Raw genomic sequence first — 18,012 nt, 5'->3', positions numbered from 1 at the left:
CCATCCATCTACCCATTCATCCTCCACCCCTTCTTCCATCCATCCATCCATCCATCCATCCATCCACCCACCCATCCATCTATCTACCCATCCATCCATCCTTCCACCCATTTATCTACCCACCCTTCCATCCATCCATCCATCCATCCATCCATCCATCCATCCATCCCTCTACCCCTTCACTAATCATCCATCATCTATATCTGTCCCTCCACCCTTCCATCTATCATCCCTCCGCCCATCCACTTACCCACCCTTCCACCCATCCATCCATCCACCCGTCTGTCTCCACCCACCCATCATTCACCATCTACCTCTGTCCATCCACCAAATCTTCACTGAGCGTATCCCAGGTGCTAGGATGGGGGATAAGCCCAAGGGGGAGTGTTATTTTTGGGGGGGGGCACAGTCTAGGGGCAAAGACCAGAAAAGCACACTGTTTCAAGGGCAGTAAAGTTTAATCAGGCCATTCAAGGGTGGGGGTAGCATCACAGATGTTCTGGAAGAAGACTGGACCTCACCCATCAACTGCACCCCAACTTAAGCCACCATACACCTCAGATCCCAGAGTCTAACACTGCAGAAGGCCATGGGACCAAACAGTATCTGATTCTGGAGGCCAGAGACCTGGGTGCTGCCACTGTCCAGTGTGGGTGGGGAGGGATTTCCAACTGGGCTGGCACTGCTCCCTTGTTGCTCCCCAGTTAGTGAACACAGAATGAGAATTTGGAACACACGAGGAGCTTTACTGCACTAGAAGGCGAAGGCTGCAAGCAGGGGTTGGGGGGGCGGTGCAGGGCCTGAGAAAGAGGTGCAGGAGTCACTGTCTCTTGATCTGGAGGTTCCCCAGCAGGTGTTCTCTCTGCCCAGCCTGGGCCTTCCTTGGGAAGCCTCGGCCTCTGTGGGGGTGGCCCCTTGGGTCAATCACCAGTGACAGTCCCTTTCCTGCCCCTGCCATGAGAGGCAGAGTGGGGGTCAGAGAGTGGGAGGGGCGCGAGGTCAAGGGGGTTGAGGAGCAGAGAGGTGGCGGTTGTGGTGGGTGATGGAGGGGCGCGGGCAGGCCAAGCAGGTCATGGCAGCGGCTCCATGGCAGGGCCGGGCTGGGCATCAGGCCGGACTCGCCCCCTCGAGCGTGGAGGTTGCTGCCAGAGGTGCCCGTAGTCTCAGGAGCGCTGAAACACAGGCGTGGGTGGGAGCATGAGGCTGCGGTCTGGGGAGGGGCTACCTGCCCCGCCCTCCGTGCCTCCAGTCTGTCTCCAAAGGCCACCCTCGCCCTACCTACACTCCCCCCTCCCCCAGGGGCAGCCTTCCTGTTCCAGCCATCGAAACCCTGTGTCTGCTTCCACGTTGGAAGCTTGCTTTCCCGACGCTGGGCCCCGGGGCCCCGGGCCTTTGCATGACTCAGGTGGAGGGGGTTCTGCCCATCGCCTGCTCGCCTGCTCGCCTGGCAGCCCCAGAGCTAGACCTGGCGTTCCCGTGGTTCCTGGGGTCCTGGGCCCCCAGAAGCAGGCACAGCCAAGAGTGAGCCCCGGGCAGACCCCTCAGGCCCCTCCCCAGGCAGATCCGCTCCTGCCTGACAGAGCCAGCCCCCACAGGGCAGCAGCTCCAGGCCTCCTTCCTCCCACAAACCGGCTGGCCTCTGGCTTGGCCCAGACGCCATTTGTCAAAGTCCTTGCAAGCACGTGGCGCCCAGAAACCAGGGCAGGCGGCTTGGCCAGGACCACCCCAGCCAGGATGTCTGCGGGAATATCCCATTTAGCGTAGCTCAGCGAAAATTGCTCCCACCTCCCGGCCAATCTACCTCTGATGATGCAGCCTCAGCTTTCCTGAGCTTCTGGCCGCCACCCTTACCGCTGGCTCACAGTGGACGAGCCTGTGGTCAGACCGGCGACGGCACGGCGCCCCTCACGCGTCTGCGGGCAGGCGCTCTTCCTGCCCTGGCGGGCCGCCGGCCCAGCACGTGCCTCCCCCTTGGAGCTTGCCCGCGGGCCTCACGGCCCAGGCTGTGCCCCCGGGTGGCACCCTCGTCCGTCACCCACTGAGGGGCTCGGGCCTGGGTGGACTCCTTTCTAAGCCAGCCGGAGGGGGAGCCGCCCTGCAGAGTTGCTGATGCAGACGGATTTGCCAGGGACGCACCCGGCAGATGCCAAGTGCTCAGGAAGCAGAGCTCCTGATGGTCAGGCGGCGACCCCTCGGCCTCAGGTCCTCGCACATGATGGGGGAGCGCCGTGCCCCTGCGGGAGGGGTGCTGGCAGTGTGGAGGGCTAACCTGGTGGCTGTCCCTCTCCTCCCCAGGGCGCAACAATGCTCATAGTGGCTGGCCTGTGCCCCCAGGGGCCCTCTGGACCCCCACCACCCCTGCTGCCCAAGCCAGGGAAGGACAACGTGCGTCTGCAGAAACTTCTGAGGAAGGCCGCCCGGAAGAAGATGACAGGGCCCCCTGTGCCACTGGGGGCTTTCCGCACTTCCTTGTCCCCCGTGAGCGAGGCCAGCCAGGACCAGGAGCCCACGGCCCCGTGCCCGGCGGAGGCCCCGCGTCCCGCGGAGACCCCGCGCCCCGCAGAGGCCCCGTGTCCCTCGGAGGCCCTACGCCCCACGGAGGTCCCGTGTCCCTCGGAGGCCCCAGACCCCACAGAGGCCCCGTGTCCCTCGGAGGCCCCGTGCCCTGTGGCCGCCCTGCCCCGCTCCCCCTGCAGCTCCATCATCCACCATGTGGCGTCACCCCTGCAGAAGTCCATATTCCCCTTCAGCTTCACCCAGAGCAGGAGCCTGGCCGCTCACTTCAAGGCCACAGGGCCTCGGCTCACGACCCCGGCCCCAGACCCTGCCCGGTCCCCCGGTGGCTTCACACAGGTCTCAGCCCCCACAGCAGGGGTCACCCACGTCAGCCAGGTGCACATCCGGCTAGTGCCATCCCCACAGGCCAGGGCCCTTGAGCCCCGCCAGATGGCCCCAGATGGGGGACCTGGGGGGCAGGACCGAGACACAGCCCCGTGCCCTCCTGGGGCCCAGCCCCTGGTCCCCATGGCCCACATCCACTCGCTGCCCACTGAGGCCCCGGCTGCCAGTCCCTGGCCTGAGGCACCCCCTGTGCCCAGGCCACTCCCAGGCTCTGAGGTCTCGGTGCCCAGAGAGGCCAGCACTCAGGTTGTGGTGCCCATCGCCCCTGCCTACCGCTCACCGGCACCCTCGCCTCACAGGCCAGCCTCTGAGGGCCCTGAAGCTGAGCACCTGGAGGAGCCCCTTGTGTCTGGCCCTGCCACTGAGGCTGAGCTGGTCTCCAGACCCTGTGGAGCCTCATCCCCTGCCCCACTCTCAGGCCCGCACCCATGTCCTGTCCCCAGAGTTGCACCCAAGCCCCAGCTCAGTGGCTGGACGCGCCTCAAGAAGCAGCTGATGGAGGAGGCAGAAGCGTCCCCATTCCCGGGGCCAGAGCAGAGCCCAGAGTGTGGGGAGCAGGAGGTGACATCCCCCGTGGACCCAGTGTCCCGGCCCCCAGCCTCCAGGGCCTCCAGGATGTGGAACGCGGTGCTGTATCGCGTGTCGGTGGCCAAGTCCCAAAGCGGCCGGGTCGGGCCCAGGGACGGGGCTTGTACCCTGGCTGACCTGGGCCGTTTGCCCTTCCTGTGCAGGCCACGATTCAACGCTCGGAAGCTGCAGGAGGCAGCCACCCGGCCCCCTCCCAGAGTCCACTCCTCCATCCTGGACCTGAACCCCAAGCCCAAGAACTTTAACCGGACGGCGGCCGGCTGGAGGCTCCAGTGAATGGCCCGGGCAGCACCAGGGCCCAGGACCATGGTGTGGACAGAAGAGGGACAGGGGGTCCATCTGGGAGGCCACGGCCGCTGAAGAGGACACCAGGGCCAGACGGATGCTGGGCAGCCAGGAGGGGGCATGTCGGGTGGGCGGCAGCATGAAGAACTGCGGTGGATCAGGGAAGAGGCCGGGGGCAGGTGGGGCGGGGGAGGAGGCCAGATTCCAGAAGAGGGGCCTGCATTGGGGTAGAATGTGGGGGTCGACGGGGGAAAGGATTGCGTGAGAAGGGAAGCACACACCACAGCTATGGAGGGGGGTAGATGAGTCCACCTCGCACAGGCCGGCCCTCGGCTTGGGACCCGGGGCAAAGAGGTGCAGGGGTACACCCGGGGCTCCTGAGGGGCTGCAGGCAGGCAGGGAGGGCCTCTGAGCATGACATGAACTCTGAGGCTCGACAGGGTGGGGAGGATGCGGGGGCTAGGCTCTGCGGTGCCCCCCCGGCCCCCGCCCACCATGAAAGACGGGACAGATTTATGTTTGCTGTGCAGAGTGGAACCGGTCAGGGTGATTCAGTTGTCGGTCAGCACCCATAGCTGCATCAGTGGTTTGACTGACATTTTGGGGAGCCGGACCCCATGCCCTGTCCCTTTTGCTGCCCACCTCAGTTTCTCTCACCTAGGGGGCAAAGCATGATGGGGGCTCGCTGCTAGGAGATAGGGGGAGGGTCTCACCATCAGTCAGGACCCAGCTTCAATGGCTAGGTGAGGAGGTTGTCCTCAGTCCTGGGGCAGGAGAGGAGCCCAATGGAGGGATTGAGGCAGTGAAGGGGACCCCAGGCCTCACGCAGCTTTGGGGCCCCCAGTCTGCAGTCAGCTGGGGTCTGACTCAGGGTGTGGGCCAGGGCTCTGATGGGGTCAGCAGCGATGGGATCAGCAGCGATGGGAGAGGGACACAGCGGTGCCTGGGAGCAGGACACAGGAGGGGAAGAAGAGGCCAGTAGGCAGCCAGCTGCATCACCCAAGGCGTAATGGGTGCTGGAAATGGATCCCGGGACCCAGGCCACTAATAAAGTGTGTCTAACTGTGACAGCGGACCATGTTTCTTCACTCGGCAGGGTGGTGGAGACTGGAGCAGACCCCTGATGGGAGAGTGAGACCAAGGCTCTGGCCCCTCGAAGACACAGACCCAAGTTCCCAGGACCCCTTCCCGTCCACTTCCTCTGATGCCAGTCCTGCAGTGGCCAGGATGAGCTCACCCGCCTCCCAGAAGGAGGTTTGAGCTTCCCTGTACAGTAGAGCTGTATAAAGCTGAAGCCAGCCATGGGAGAAAAGCAGTCGCGTGCAGTGTAAGACGGGGCTTGTTCAGGGGAGTCTGTAGGGCAGGGAGGCCGAGCCAAGCCTAGGTTCCGGCCAGCTCCGAGGCTGCCCTGGCAGCCTGTAACAAGCAGGCCCTGTCCACGCCACCACGTTCCCACCGCACAACGCCTCATGCTCGGGCCGCTGCCTTGGACTCACCAGGAAGGGCCGCCTAGGGCACCGAGCCCTCGTCCACGAGCACCTTCTCATACTTCCCATGTCCGGTGGCCACGAACTTGTACTTCTTTCCAGATGGGGTGCTCTGCTGGGGAAGAGACCAAGAGCAAAGGTGAGAGCAGGCAATGCTGCCTCTGAGGAGCCCTCCCAGATGCCCTGAGGACGGCCTCTCTTCACTCTCAACTGCTGGACCTGCCCTCCCTACATCAACCACATATACACCCTACCTTAATTGTCGATGATGTCTTGGAGCCTCCTTTCTGCTCCCAGAGGCTTTTCTTGCTCATGTCTCCAGCTACAATATCCTGGGGGCAGAGGAAGGTGTAGACCCTTGACTTTGGAGAATTCGAAGTGCTGGCCCTCTCTCTCTTGCCTGGCCTTTCCTGACTGGGGCCTAGGCCTGCCCACCTGCTTCCTTGTGTGAGAGCCCAGGGGAGGAGGTAGGAAAGGGAAGGTGGCACCATCTACCTGCCCTGGGCCAACCAGTTGCCCCATATGACCTTCCACTCTGGGGGCCAGCCTGGTGAATGCCGCCCCCCAAATGTCCCAGTGCTCTGTCTACCCACATTTCAGCCCAGACGGTCTCATACTTGCCTTATCAAGGGAACCCCGACTCTCCCTGGGATGAGTCCTACCTTGCAGGAGGGGGCCTTGGCAGTGGACTGAGCCTGCACCTCTCCTGTCTCCCACCGGCTCTTGGTGCTTGCCACGGCCATGCTGGGCAGCTCAATGGAGGGCTGGCGGGTTAGCTTGGAGGTCCGGCCAGCAGTCTGCAGAGGAGAAAGAGACCACTTTAGTGAACAGCCACATGGGACATGTTAGAGAGGCCAGCGTGAGACCCTCCAACACATAGACGATTTCCTCTATATCTTTGTATTTCCACAGGAATGCTTTCCCAGTGAAGGTCTACAGTAGGGCACTCTGAAAAAATGCACGTTCCTCCATTCGGTGTACTTGTGAAACATTCTCGTAATCCGAAAAGCACAGGTGACATGGTGGGGTTAGAGAAAGAGATGGTGCCGTCATGCTGCTCATGGCAGAGGGCTGGAGGAGCATGGGTAGAATGGAGGGGTGTTGGTTGGAGAGGGCGGTATTAGGATGGAGGGGTTTTGGTTGCATGGAGGAACGTAGGTTGGAATAAGAGGTGGTTGGATGGAGGGGTGATTGTTGAATATAAGAATATAGGTCAGGGTGCCTGGGTGGCTCAGTGAGTTAAGCGTCTGCCTTCGGCTCAGGTCATGGTCTCAGAATCCTGAGATTGAGTCCTGCATCGGGCTCCCTGCTCAGCGGGGAGTCTGTTTCTCCTTCTCCCTCTGCCCCTTCCCCCACTCATGTGCTCGCTCTCTCTTGCTCTCTCTCTCTCCCAAATAAATCAATAAAATCTTTTTAAAAAAAGAATATAGGTTAGATGAGAGGGTGTTGGTTGAATGGAGGGGTGTAGGTTTGAATGAGTGGTGGCTGGATGGAGGAGTGTTGTTTGTAAGGAAGGACACTTGTAGGGTGGAGGAGCATTGGTTAGATAGAAGGGTATTGGTTGGATGGAGAAGTATTGGTTGGATAGAGGGGTCTTGGTTGGATGGAAGTGTATTGGTTGGATGGAGGGGTCTTAGTTGGATGGAAGGGTCTTGGTTGGATGGAGGGGTATTGATTAGACGGAGTGGTCTTGGTTAGATGGAACGGTGTAGGTTGGTTGGAGGGCTCTTGGTTGGGTGGAGGGCTCTTGGTTGGATGGAGGGGTCTTGGTTGGATGGAAGGGTCTTGGTTGGATGGAGGGGTCTTGTTTGGTTGGAGGGCTCTTGGTTGGATGGAGGGGTATTGATTAGATGGAGTGGTCTTTGTTAGATGGAAGGGTATTGGTTGGATGGAGGGTGTAGGTTAGATGGAGGGCTCTCGGTTGGGTGGAGGGGTCTTGGTTGGATGGAGAAGTCTTGGTTGAATGGAAGGGTCTTGGTTGGATGGGAAATGGGTGCATGAATGGAGGAGGGACCCAGCAGAAGAGGAGAGGCTTAAGCATACCTCGACGGCCTGGGTGTACTGTTCCAGCCGCTCATCAATCTTGGAGATGGGCAGCTCTGGCTGGGACTTCTTCACACTGTTACTGGAGGGTAGGAGAAGGGTCACGCCCCGTGCTCCCTCACTTGGCTTGTACACCCCACCCCAAGCCCCTACCAGAGCTCCCTCAGGCCCCTGGATCTCTGGCCCCCAGACCCCTCTCTTCAACCCTCTCTTGGGGAACCCTGAGTCCTAGTCTGGAAAAGAACAGGCACACCTCTTCTTGATGGAGCGGTTCAGGGACTCGGTTCTGTCGATGAGCTGTGGAGAGCAAGCCGAGATGTGAGCCTTCAGCCAGAGCCCACACCCCCCCCCCCCCGGCCATTGCCCCAGTGGCTCCCGTCCACCAATCCAGCCTTCCACGATTCATTTCTCAGGGTTGGGCTGAGTGCTGGGCTTGGGGGAATAGCAGAGAAAGAGCAGGATGTGCTCCCTATTCCTGGAGGTGACGTGTGGCTGCCTCTCTGGGGCTGTCATTTGGTCGTGATTCTGGGAAAGAGGAAAAGGCAGCAGGCTCTGGGGCTTGACCTACTTTGGTGCTGGGGCTCAGGGGAGGCGAGCCCTGTTCAGTAGCGCCCTCCAAGACCAGGGGGCTGGGTGTCCTGGGCTGCTGGCGTTCCTGGTGCCAGAAACAGAACATCGGAGGTTATATGATGAGCACCCCCTTTGCACCCCTCCTGCCCCGTCCAGGACTTGTTGGAGCAAACATTTTCCCCTCCCTGGGCCTCAGGCCCTTTCCAGCCCTGACATGCTCTGGTTCTCGAATTCTCTGCAGTTCTCACTTGATCCCAGGGTCAGCAAGCCCCTCCACCCTCCGAGAATGTGGGTGCTAGAGTCTGGGGGTGGGGGTGGGTCCCCCTTTAAGCCAGCCCAGCAAGGCTCACAGAACATGCAGTCAGCAGACACAGACCCAGCCCAGCGGTTCGAGTGTGCCCACCCCAAGGGGAGCCACCACCACCTGCTCATCTGCCTCCTCAGCTTCTGCTGGGCCCAGGCTGCCCTGCATGGTCCCCTCTGGGCTCTTGGGCTCTATCTCCTCTGTCCCAGGCCCCTCCTGGAGCTCTGAGCTGGGGCTCAGATGCAACGCCTCCAGGCAAACACTGGCTGGGCTCTGCTCATCTCCATCCCGGTTCCTGAAGGTGTGCTGGTGGGACCTGGGAAGAGGAAGGCAATCCCACAAAAGGTCGTTCAGTTGCTTGCCTCAAGTCCCTTCCTGTGTCCAAACCTCAGTTTCTCCATCTGAAAGATGGGGGCAGTCAGACCAATTGAGCGCCAAGGAATCCTGAGACCCCAGCCTCATTGAGGAGATGGGTCCAAGGACCTCAGAGCCAGCCCTCTGTCCCTGGGGCCCCTTGGAGAATGGTGCCCACTGCCAGAGTTCTGCTGTTCAGGATTCACTCTCTTGACCGGGGGCCACCTGCACTCTGAGGCCAGACCCAGTCTCCAGGCTCTCTGGACAGGCCGCAGCCCAGGTCGTGCTTGTCCGTGTCTTCCCTGCTGGCCTTGGCTCCCACTTGCTCCTGTCCTGCTCTGTGAGGGAGGCAAGGAGCCTGAGGAGGAGGGGTTTTGCATAGGAGTGGGGCAGGGTCTGTGGGTGGTTTGGGGGCTGGTCAGCTGGAGGACAAGGCGAGGGCAGAGGTCAGAGCGAAGATGGCTGCCTCCTGGCAGCCAGCATGGCTCTGCGTTTGAGCAGGACTGAACCTGGGTAAGATGGGAAATTCTCGAATTTTCCATGATTTCACGCCCCTTGGTGTTGGTGCCAGCTCAAGACCCAGACCCACCGCCCAATGTGGGTCGGTCCCAGGCAGCGGCAGGCACACAGAGGGCCCATTCAGCTGCGGCGGGTACCAGGACTCGGCAGGTGTGGGGCGGGGAGGAGGGCTGCTAGAGAGCAGGAGGGTTCGACAGAAGAGCCAAAGTGCCCCCTGCTGTTGGGACAGCGGTGGCCTGTGGCCGGCAGGAGAGAGGAGGGAGCCGGCAGGGCTAAGCCACTGGACGCCAGCGCACAGGCCAGCCTTGCTGACCCCAGACCCATTTTAGACATGCAGAGTGTGCACTGACTCCCAAAGGCAGATGGGGGAAACTGAGGCCCGGAAGGGGCACTGGTGGGCAGGGGCCGGCCAGGCGGGTGTGGGAGCTTGCTTGTAGGGTGGAGAAAGGGTGGCGGGACAATTGGGGGATCTTAGCTAGAGCTCGAGGCTCCTGAGGGGCCTCGAAGGGCCGGGAGGTGGCCCAGAGAGGGGAGAGACATGGGTCTGGTGACATTCAAGGTAACCGGGGGACCCTGCCCCCCAAGCCTGAAGCTCCTGAGCAGAGCTTGGACCCTGTCCACAGTCGGGGGCCTTGAGCATGCCTGCAGGGCGTGGGGAGCACTCAGACCCCTGAATCGGGGTGGGGGTGAGGCTCTGGGCGCAACCCCCCATCCCATCCCTGGGCCCCAGGGGCGCTTCGGCCCCCACCCCCGCCTGCCCGGTTCAGACCAGCAAACACGTCTGCACATCTGGAAAGCTTGTCCCTCCAGGCCGGCTCACAGGCCCGCACATCTGGAAATACCTGCTCCCCTCCGTGGGAATGGAGATCAGCCAGCCCCGAGGGAGGAAGGGCGGGCGGGCGGCAGGGGCGCAGAGCCTCCATTACGTAAGTGGGCTGCAGATGTGTGCTGACGTGGCAACAGCCCGGCCCGGGCCGCAGCTGGTCTGGACGGGGCCCAGGGGCCCTGGGGAGCCCAGGAATGAGATTTCCTCCCCAGCCCTCCCCGCAGCCCCTCGGCCCGCCGCCCCGCTGTCTAGCTCTCTTCCTCCCTTCCCCCTGCTCCCAGCTCCGGGGCATTTCGCGGGGCTGGTGGCCGCGTCTCAGGCACAGGTTGGGGGCTTGGAGAGAGCCCCTGCCTGGCAGCCCTGCCTCCAGACGTTGACCCCCACTTGCCTGTCCTCCTCCTGCTGCCCCTCCGGACTCTCGCCCCAAGGGGGCTCCCCGCAGTTGGAGGTCTCCCCGGCCCCCCAGGGCTGCCGTCGCTGCTCTGGCTTCTGGGACCAGTCGCTGAAACCCTCATCCTCGTCCAGTTCTGGAGCCTCGGAGGGCTTCAGGCTGAGGCTGAAAGAGCCGCACAGGGTGCTCAGAGCTGGGCCAGGCCATGAGAGGCCGTTCACACACTGCCCACACCCTTCCTCCCTTCCTCAGACCCTGGGCTCCAGGGGTGGGAGACCCTGTCTGCCAGAGGCAGCACCCCATGGCTGGGCTGAGCCTCCCCATTGGGCGGGACTGTGTCTCCCACATAGCCTGGAGCTGCCTGAGGCCAAGGTTGTCTCACCCTATTAAGCCAGGGCCCCCCAAGAACAGGGCTCTATCTCCCTCATGAGTCTAAGGTTCCCAAAGAGCTGGGCTGTGCCTCCCCCATCAGTCTAGGGTCCCCTGAGAGCTGGGCTATGCTTCCTCCATCAGTTCAGGGCTCCCCCAGAGCTGGGCTGTGCTTCTACCATCAGTCTAGGGCCTTCTGAGAACTGAGCTATGCCTCCCCCGCAAGTCTAGGGCCTCTTGAGAGTTAGGCTATGCCTCCTCCATCAGTCTAGGATCCCTTGAGAGCTGGATTATGCCTCCCCCATCAGTCTAAGGTCCCCTGAGAGCTGGACTATGCTACCTCCATCAGTTCAGGGCTCCCCAAGATCTGGGTTGTGCTTCTACCATCAGTCTAGGGTCCCTTCAGAGCTGGGCTATGCTTCCTCCATCAGTCTAGGGCCTTCTGAGAACTGGGCTATGCCTCCCCCATCAGTCTAGGGTCTCTTGAGAGTTGGGTTGTGCCTGCCCCATCAGTCTAGGGTTCCCTGAGAGCTGGACTATGCTTCTTCCATCAGTTCAGCACTCCCCAAGAGCTGGACTATGCTTCTTCCATCAGTTCAGGGCTCCCCAAAAGCTGGGCTGTGCTCTCTCATCAGTCTAGGGCCTTCTGAGAACTGGATTATGCCTCCCTCATCAGTCTAGGGTCTCTTGAGAACTGGGCTATGCCTTCCCCATCAGTCTAGGGTTCTCCGAGAGCTGGGCTGTGCTCCCCCATCAGTCTAGGGCCTTCTGAGAACAAGGCTATGCCTCCCCCATCAGTCTAGGTTTCCCTGAGAGCTGGGCTATTCTTCCCCCATCAGTCTAGGGTCCCCCAAGAGCTGGGTTGTGCCTCCCTCATCAGTCTAGGGTTCCCTGAGAGCTGGACTATGCTTCTTCCATCAGTTCAGGGCTCCCCAAGAGCTGGACTGTGCTCTCTCATCAGTCTAGGGCCTTCTGAGAACAGGGTTATGCCTCTCCCATCAGTCTAGGGTCTCTTGAGAACTGGGCCATGCCTTCCCCATCAGTCTAGGGTTCTCCGAGAGCTGGGCTGTGCTCCCCCATCAGTCTAGGGCCTTCTGAGAACAAGGCTATGCCTCCCCCATCCATCTAGGGTTTCTTTCGAGCTGGGCTATGCCTCCCCCATCAGTCTAGGTTTCCCTGAGACCTGGGCTATGCTTCCCCATCTGTTCAGGGCTCCCCAAGAGCTGGGCTGTCCTCCCCCATTAGTCTAGGGCCTTCTGAGACCTGGGCTATACCTCCTCCATCAGTCTAGGGTCTCTTGAGAGCTAGGCTGTGCCTCCTCCATCAGTCTAGGGTCCCCTGAGAGCTGGACGATGTCTCCCCCTTCAGTCTAGGGCCTCTGAAGAGCTGAGCTATGCCTCCCTCATCAGTCTAAGGCTCCACAAGAGCTGGGCTGTGCCCCCCTCCATCAGTCTAGGGTCCCTGAGAGTGGGGCTGTACTCCCCCCTCAGTCTAGGGCCCCCTGATTGCTGGGCCGTGCTTCCTCTGTCACCTGGGGTCCCCGTCTGTGGGGTTATGCCCCTCTCTGCCCCCTCAGCTGAGCCCCCAGGGCTCTGGTGACATGCTCCTTCCTCAGAAAGCCCCTGCACCCTGTCCCCCCACGGCAGGCCTGGGATCTGGTGCCGGTGGGCTCCTCCTCTGCCCCCAGCCCCTGCCATCTAGACCGAGGACCCGGCCTGAGGGGCCATGACCGCTGCGGCACCCCACCCCGCCCGGAGCTGCTGACTCGGAGAAAATGGAACAAAACAGCGGCAGGAGGAAGGGGGGCATTATTGTAAAAACAGCCCAGCCCGGCCGCGGAGGCCTCCTGGGCCCAGGGAGGAAACGAGCCGGCCTGCGGCCCGCCAAGTTGGACGTGGCCTCCATGAGTCACCGGCAGCGGGGAGCTTGGGCGGGGGGCTCCGGGGCCAGGGCCACGCAGCTGGGGTCAGTGTCGGTCCAAGCAGGGGCCAGGACTGCGCAGGGCGGCCAGAGCCTGAGTCAGCGCTCTGGGAGGCTGGCTGGGAGGGGTGGCCGCACGGGAGTTCATCCGGCCGGCCGGCCAGTAGGCTCTGTTGGCATCGGGGGCTTCGGGGACCCTCACCCTGAGAACTCTCCCCACTCCTGCTCTTGGGCTGAGCTCCTCCGTGGTCTCACCTGCTCTGGGACCTCTAGCCCAGGGCCCGACCACCAGCACCCCCCTCTCTGCCCAGGGGTGACGGGGCTGGGCAAGCTGGTGGGAGGGGGCAGCTTACAGGGTCTCCTGCTCGGGCAGCTCGGGAGACTGGCCGCCTCCATCCTCGTCCTGGGCCCGCAGCTGCCGGTCCCTCTCCCGGCGGCGCCGCTCCCGGGCGGCCTCCTCCTCATCTTCCACGCTCCACTGAGTGGTGAGCCTGGGGGACACCGAGAGACGGTCACACCACAGCCCACGCCCTGCCACTCCGGCCCGAGCAGGCCTCCTGTTCAGGCCTCAGTTCCCTCGTCTAGAGAGCACAGGTCGTGGGAGCCGGTCCCAGAGGTGCCCTCGGGGCCTGGGGGGGAGCTCCCAGGGCTCTGTAGGCCTGGGGATGGAGGGGCTCCGGTGATAGGCAGGCTGGAGCAACCCCAGTACTGAGTAAGACCCCTGTGTCCCCTCCACCAGCCAGGTTCCCTTGGCCTAAGCAGAGCTGGGCCGCAGAGGGCGTGGGAAGAGGCTGCTGGAGGTGCCACGCGTCCTACCTGCATCAGGTGGATCAGCCTCGGCCAATCAGGCACGGCCGGCTGGGCTGGGGTCCCGCCAGGGGCAGACCTGGCTAGGCAGCCACCTTCTTAGCCGACGCGCCCAGCTGGGGTGCTCCCTCCTGCTCCCCAGGGGTCTGGCATGTTGAAAGGAGGTGGCCCCCGGAAGGGCCCAAGGTCCACAGAAGAGGCTGTGTCCAGCCGGAACCTGACCCCTCTCTGGGCTGTTTCACAGATGAGGAAACTGAGGCCCACTGCAGAGCCAGCATCGGAGAGCTTCCTCTGTTAGTGCATGCTGACCCCACAGCTTCTCGGGGTCCCTCAGTCGAGGCTATGCAAGGTGGGCCTGGAGCCAGGGGTCCACAGCCTGGTCCCCCTGGCCCTGGCCCAGCAGATCTCAGACTATTGGTGTCCGGGGGGCACCCCAGGCCTTGGTCACTGACATGGCCCTGCCTCCCCCAGCTCCCCTGGACCCCGGGAGGGGAGTCCTGGTCTCTGCTTCTGCAGGGGTTCCCACTGCCCCAAGCTGGGGTCTCAGTCCCTTCCTGCTGGTGTCCGCTGCCTGACCCCACAGCCCGCTCCTTCTGGGCCTCCATCCCTTGGCCAGGATGGCCGGCTCCATGGTCTCGGCAGCCCTGCCAGCCATGATCTAATCTCTCCTCAGTCCTCCCAGAGCCTCCCAGACAAAAGCCAGGCCCCTCCGCAGCCCCCGCTCGGGGCCCCCTCCCTGCCGCTGTGGCCCCCTGGGACCTCAGCTGTGCTCAGACCTCAGCACCCCCAGTCCGCCCACCCTCACTCCTCAGCAGGGCCTTTGGCTCCCACCCCCAGGGCCCCAGGGAGCCCCTCCTGCCCCACACCCGGCTCCCATCCTGCCCCAGGCCCTCGGCTCGGAAGCTGCAGGGCTGTGTTTTCTGGGGAGGTAGAGCCTAGGGTGCTCTCGGGCTGTGGGGACCTGGGGTCTGAGGTCCTTCCCCGCCATTCACCCCTGCAGACCCTCTTAATGGAGGGTGGGAGCAGGTGGGTGCAGTGGGAGCTCGATGCTGTGTCCCTGGCTGTGGGGTGGAGTGTGGACCCACCAGCCTTCTTGTGGGGTGGCCCCTGGGGGCACCCCAGGAGGGATTCCTGGCCATTCCTGACGGGACTGGCCACCTTGTTCCACTTGCTCCCATGTCCCAGCTGCACAAGCCTATCGGCGAGTTTGTGTTGGCAGTGTTTTGGCCAATGGGTGGTGCGTGGGTGTGAGTGCGTAGGCCCAGGCGGGGTGTGGGTGGCCGGGGAAGGTGTGCTTGCGTCCGAGGCCTGAGCTGAGCCTCAGGTCCCCCTCGGGCCTGCTCTCGGGAACCCCCGTGGGGGCCTCTCTCCAACATTGCTCCTGCTTCCCAGGCCCTTCTGCCGAGGTCTGAGCGCAGAACCCACAGTGTGTCTGGTAACCCCAGACACAGACGGGCTAAGCCTCTGGGGTCTGCCCGTACGGCGATAGGTCCGGGCCACAAGAGCCCCGTGCGGGCCCACACTCGGCAGGGCCCCACGCACGGACACACAGTGCGTGGCCGGGCCTCTCTTGCACACACACGCACTTCCTCCATGGGCTCTACCCACCGTCCCAAACGCCCCCCGGCATGCACACACGTGCCCACACGCGGGTGTCCATCTGTACACGCAGACTCAGAAGTGGGAACAAGGGGAGGGGCGAAATGGCAGGTCCAGTGCCCCCACCCCGGCACCCCCCCCCATGGCCTCGACAGTGGCCCAGGAGGGAGACCGAGGCATGTTTTCTGAGAGCAGCATCCCCGAGGAGCCGACCCCTCCGAGGGTCACCCTTCATGACCTGCCATCTGCATGTGGCCCCGAGGCCCCACCGGCAGGAGCTTGCAGGGAGCAGAGCAGGGCTGCAGGGTAGGGGTCTCCTGCTGTCCCCCAAACCCCATGCTGGGAGACCCAGCGGCCTAAGGACAAGGAGCCCTCCCCCCCTCGCCTCCTCCCTCCCGCTAGCCCCAGGATGTGAGTAATGCAGCCCCTCTTGGCCCCTCCCGTGACCTCACCCCTCACTGTTCCACAGCTGGGCTCCGTTCTGGGAACTGAGAGGGGGCGGCTCTCCTGGGGTGGGGTGGGGGCCTCTGGCCTGGGAAAGGCGCCCCCCTTCCCCGGCCAGCAGCCCAGACCCCTTGGCAGGCTCCGTGGAACTGTCAGGACACGGGCGATGGCCGCCCCCCACCCTCCCACCCCCCCCACCCCCGCCCCGTGGCCCCTGGCTCAGCCCGAGTGCAGCTGTAAGGGATTTGGTGTTCCTTAGCAAATGCAATTAGGCTGTTTCCTGTGTCTGTTCTCGCTCTGCGCAGCCAAGGGTTCAGCCCCAGGGGCCGCGGAGTGGGGCTCTGCACCCCAGCATCAGGCTCCGCCGTGGGGCCTCGCTCCACCCGGGTGCACAGTGTGGGCAGACCCCAGCAGGCCCCAGGAAGGATCACAGCTCCCCGTTCTGGGTGGGGGTCCCCCAGTCCAGGGACTGCCCCTGCTGGTCATGTCCACTGCCTACCGGCCCTGACTCGAGGCACCAGCCCCCCTCTCTCCTCCCTCTGCAGCAGCCCCCTTGTGGCCCCCCCAACCACTAGGGTCCGAGGATAGAGGATTAGAGGATAGGGTCCTGAGCCGGCTGGCCCCTCCAGCTGTCCCCCGCCCCAGCCTGCGTGGGTTGGTCCCAGCTTGACTCTGCCCCCTGCAGGCAGCTTGTGGGCCACCCCACCCGTCTCTTGTGCCCAAAGGTCAGCTCAGAGTCATGGGGAGAGCTTGGGGGCTGGGCTTGGGGCCCAGGCAGGGCCAGGCCTGCCAGAGGAGAATTCTTCCTTTAGGCTTGCAGGGGATGCTCTTGGCTACAGGGGTCCCGGACACAGCGCGTGGGAGCTGCCCGAGAGGCTGGGGAGTGGGACTGGCCGCCCTGCCGGGAGCAGAGAGCACAGGTCTCCCTGAGGACCAGCACGGTCTCTGTCCCCTCCATGCCCTGCCTCCCCAGGGTCTCCAACACTGTCCACCAGTGGACTCTTGCTGAGCGACCGGTCCCTCAAGTGACCACAGAGCTCACGAGTGAAGGCACGGGGTGGGGGGGATGAGCCCACGGAGAGGCCTTCTTAGCGTTGGCTTCTGGGGGTCCCCCACTACCAGAGAGCAAGCCCCCGAGGGCAGAGGTCAGCGGCCCTGGCAGGGAGTTCAGGGGAGAGCGGCAGTGGCTGGGCAACTCGGAGGGTGCCCCCCGCTGCTTATGCAAGGCAGGGTCCTGCCCCAGGCCGTGTGGGGAGGGTTCCGCGGGTGTGGCATGGCCAGGGTTCTGTCACCCATCCTTGCCGAGAGGCAGCTGGGGGGAGCCCAGAGCGCGAAGGCAGCCCCAGAGCAGCAGGCGGGTGGTGGGTGGGGCGGCGGGAGGCGCACACTGCTGCCCCAGGCCAGGGGTGTGGGCAGGGAGCTGCAGCTGCCGGGAACCTGGCTCCCCCATGCCCCGGCCGCCTGCCCTCCCGGCCGCCCCTCCTCCAGCAGCACCTTTCTGGCTGTGCCTGGGCCCTGGAGCGCATGCGGAGAGACGACCCCTTTCCTCGAAGGCCCAGCCAGTCAGTGGGCCAGGTAGACAGCCCCCTGGGCAAGCCCAACCCTACTGGCCCGGGGAGCCCAGGGCTCCAGCGACCTTGAACTTGGGTCTGAAAGATGAGCCAGGGTTCCTGGGCCAGAGAGAGGGTACAGCAAGAAGACAGCCAAGAAGGCCAGTGGCCAGTGGCCAGAGGCTCAGTGCGGCTGTGGCCAGGGAGGGGCAGCTGTGGGGAGATGGACAGGAGGGTCTACGAACCCCCCATGGGGCACAAGAGGACTGGGAAGGGGGCTACCAGCCAGGAAGGTGGTGTGGGCCAAGGGACAGCAACCTCCAGAACTCCCTGCATCCCAGGAGGGAAGGGGGGCAGGTTGGGGGGAGGCCCCAAGGTGAGCTTGGGTGAACAGAGTGTGGGGTGCATGGGGACTCCCGGAGACGTGGTCAGGAGGGACCCAGGCCAACCCAGGGAGAGCCCTGGGGATGAGTCACCCCTGAGGGAGCTGAGGGGCAGCGGGGGAGCACCAGGATTCTGGGGTTACCAGGGAGCAGAGAGTGGCGGGGGGCACAGGGAAAGGCCTGGAGTGCCAAGCCCCTAGGCCCCTTTCCTGTCTCCCTCCCTCCTCCTCCATGCTGGGCGCCTCATAGGGGTTAGAGCTGCAGGGGCGGGGACAGCTGGGCCTTCACCCCAGCCCCGGGGCCTAAGTGTCCCTGCTGAGTGCTCAGCTCCGCCCCTGCTTTGCAGGAGTGCAGCCCTTCCTAACCCTCCCCTTTGTGGTCACTCCCAGAAGGGGCAGCACCAGGCGGCCTGGGGGTGGTGTTAGGTCTCTGGAAGACCCAGGGCAGAGCAGCTGGGGACCCTGGGGGCTCTGGAAAGTTCTGAGCAGGGAGAAGCTCAGTGGAAGGCAGTTGGAGGGGACACGAGGCGGGGGGACATGTTGCCCTCCCTGGGGTGAGGAGGATGGGGGGCTGAATGGAGGGAACCACAGGAGGTCACCCCAGGAGGAGGGGCTGGGGCCAGGGCAGGGCTGTGGCTTTGCTCTCTCTGATCCCCTTCCCAGGGTGAGGCCC

At 63.6% G+C, this 18,012-nt stretch overlaps 2 protein-coding genes across 3 annotated transcripts in view; one reads left to right on the top strand and one right to left on the bottom strand.

Annotated features, from left to right (window-relative positions):
- PRR33 (proline rich 33) overlaps positions 1-4,842 on the top strand; it is a 7,845-nt gene extending 3,003 nt beyond the window's left edge. The window contains exons 2-3 of one of the 2 annotated variants that reach the window (XM_081797573.1): positions 2,296-2,601; positions 2,638-4,842. In XM_081797573.1, the coding sequence (XP_081653699.1) occupies positions 2,296-2,601; positions 2,638-3,765 (1,434 nt within the window). In that variant the 3' untranslated portion in view covers positions 3,766-4,842. Of the gene's footprint in view, positions 1-2,295 lie in introns of both variants that reach the window. The other variant, XM_081797572.1, reaches the window with a different exon arrangement.
- LSP1 (lymphocyte specific protein 1) lies at positions 440-13,995 on the bottom strand. Its single transcript, XM_081798450.1, has 11 exons — positions 13,941-13,995; positions 12,911-13,124; positions 10,266-10,433; positions 8,293-8,494; positions 7,873-7,959; positions 7,558-7,601; positions 7,305-7,386; positions 5,924-6,058; positions 5,516-5,593; positions 5,271-5,376; positions 440-1,172 (listed from the first exon to the last, which is right to left on the bottom strand). Exons 1-10 carry the CDS (start codon positions 13,993-13,995, stop codon positions 5,284-5,286), a joined length of 1,158 nt encoding a protein of 385 aa, XP_081654576.1. The 3' UTR covers positions 440-1,172; positions 5,271-5,283.
- Positions 13,996-18,012: the final 4,017 nt, after the last annotated feature.

This window comes from Leptonychotes weddellii, chromosome 11, assembly GCF_054177405.1.
Source record: "Leptonychotes weddellii isolate Sample4059 chromosome 11, ASM5417740v2, whole genome shotgun sequence".
Taxonomy (NCBI): Eukaryota; Metazoa; Chordata; class Mammalia; order Carnivora; family Phocidae; genus Leptonychotes; species Leptonychotes weddellii.
Note: the sequence above shows the minus strand (reverse complement) of the source record. Positions and strands in the feature narration are given on the sequence as shown.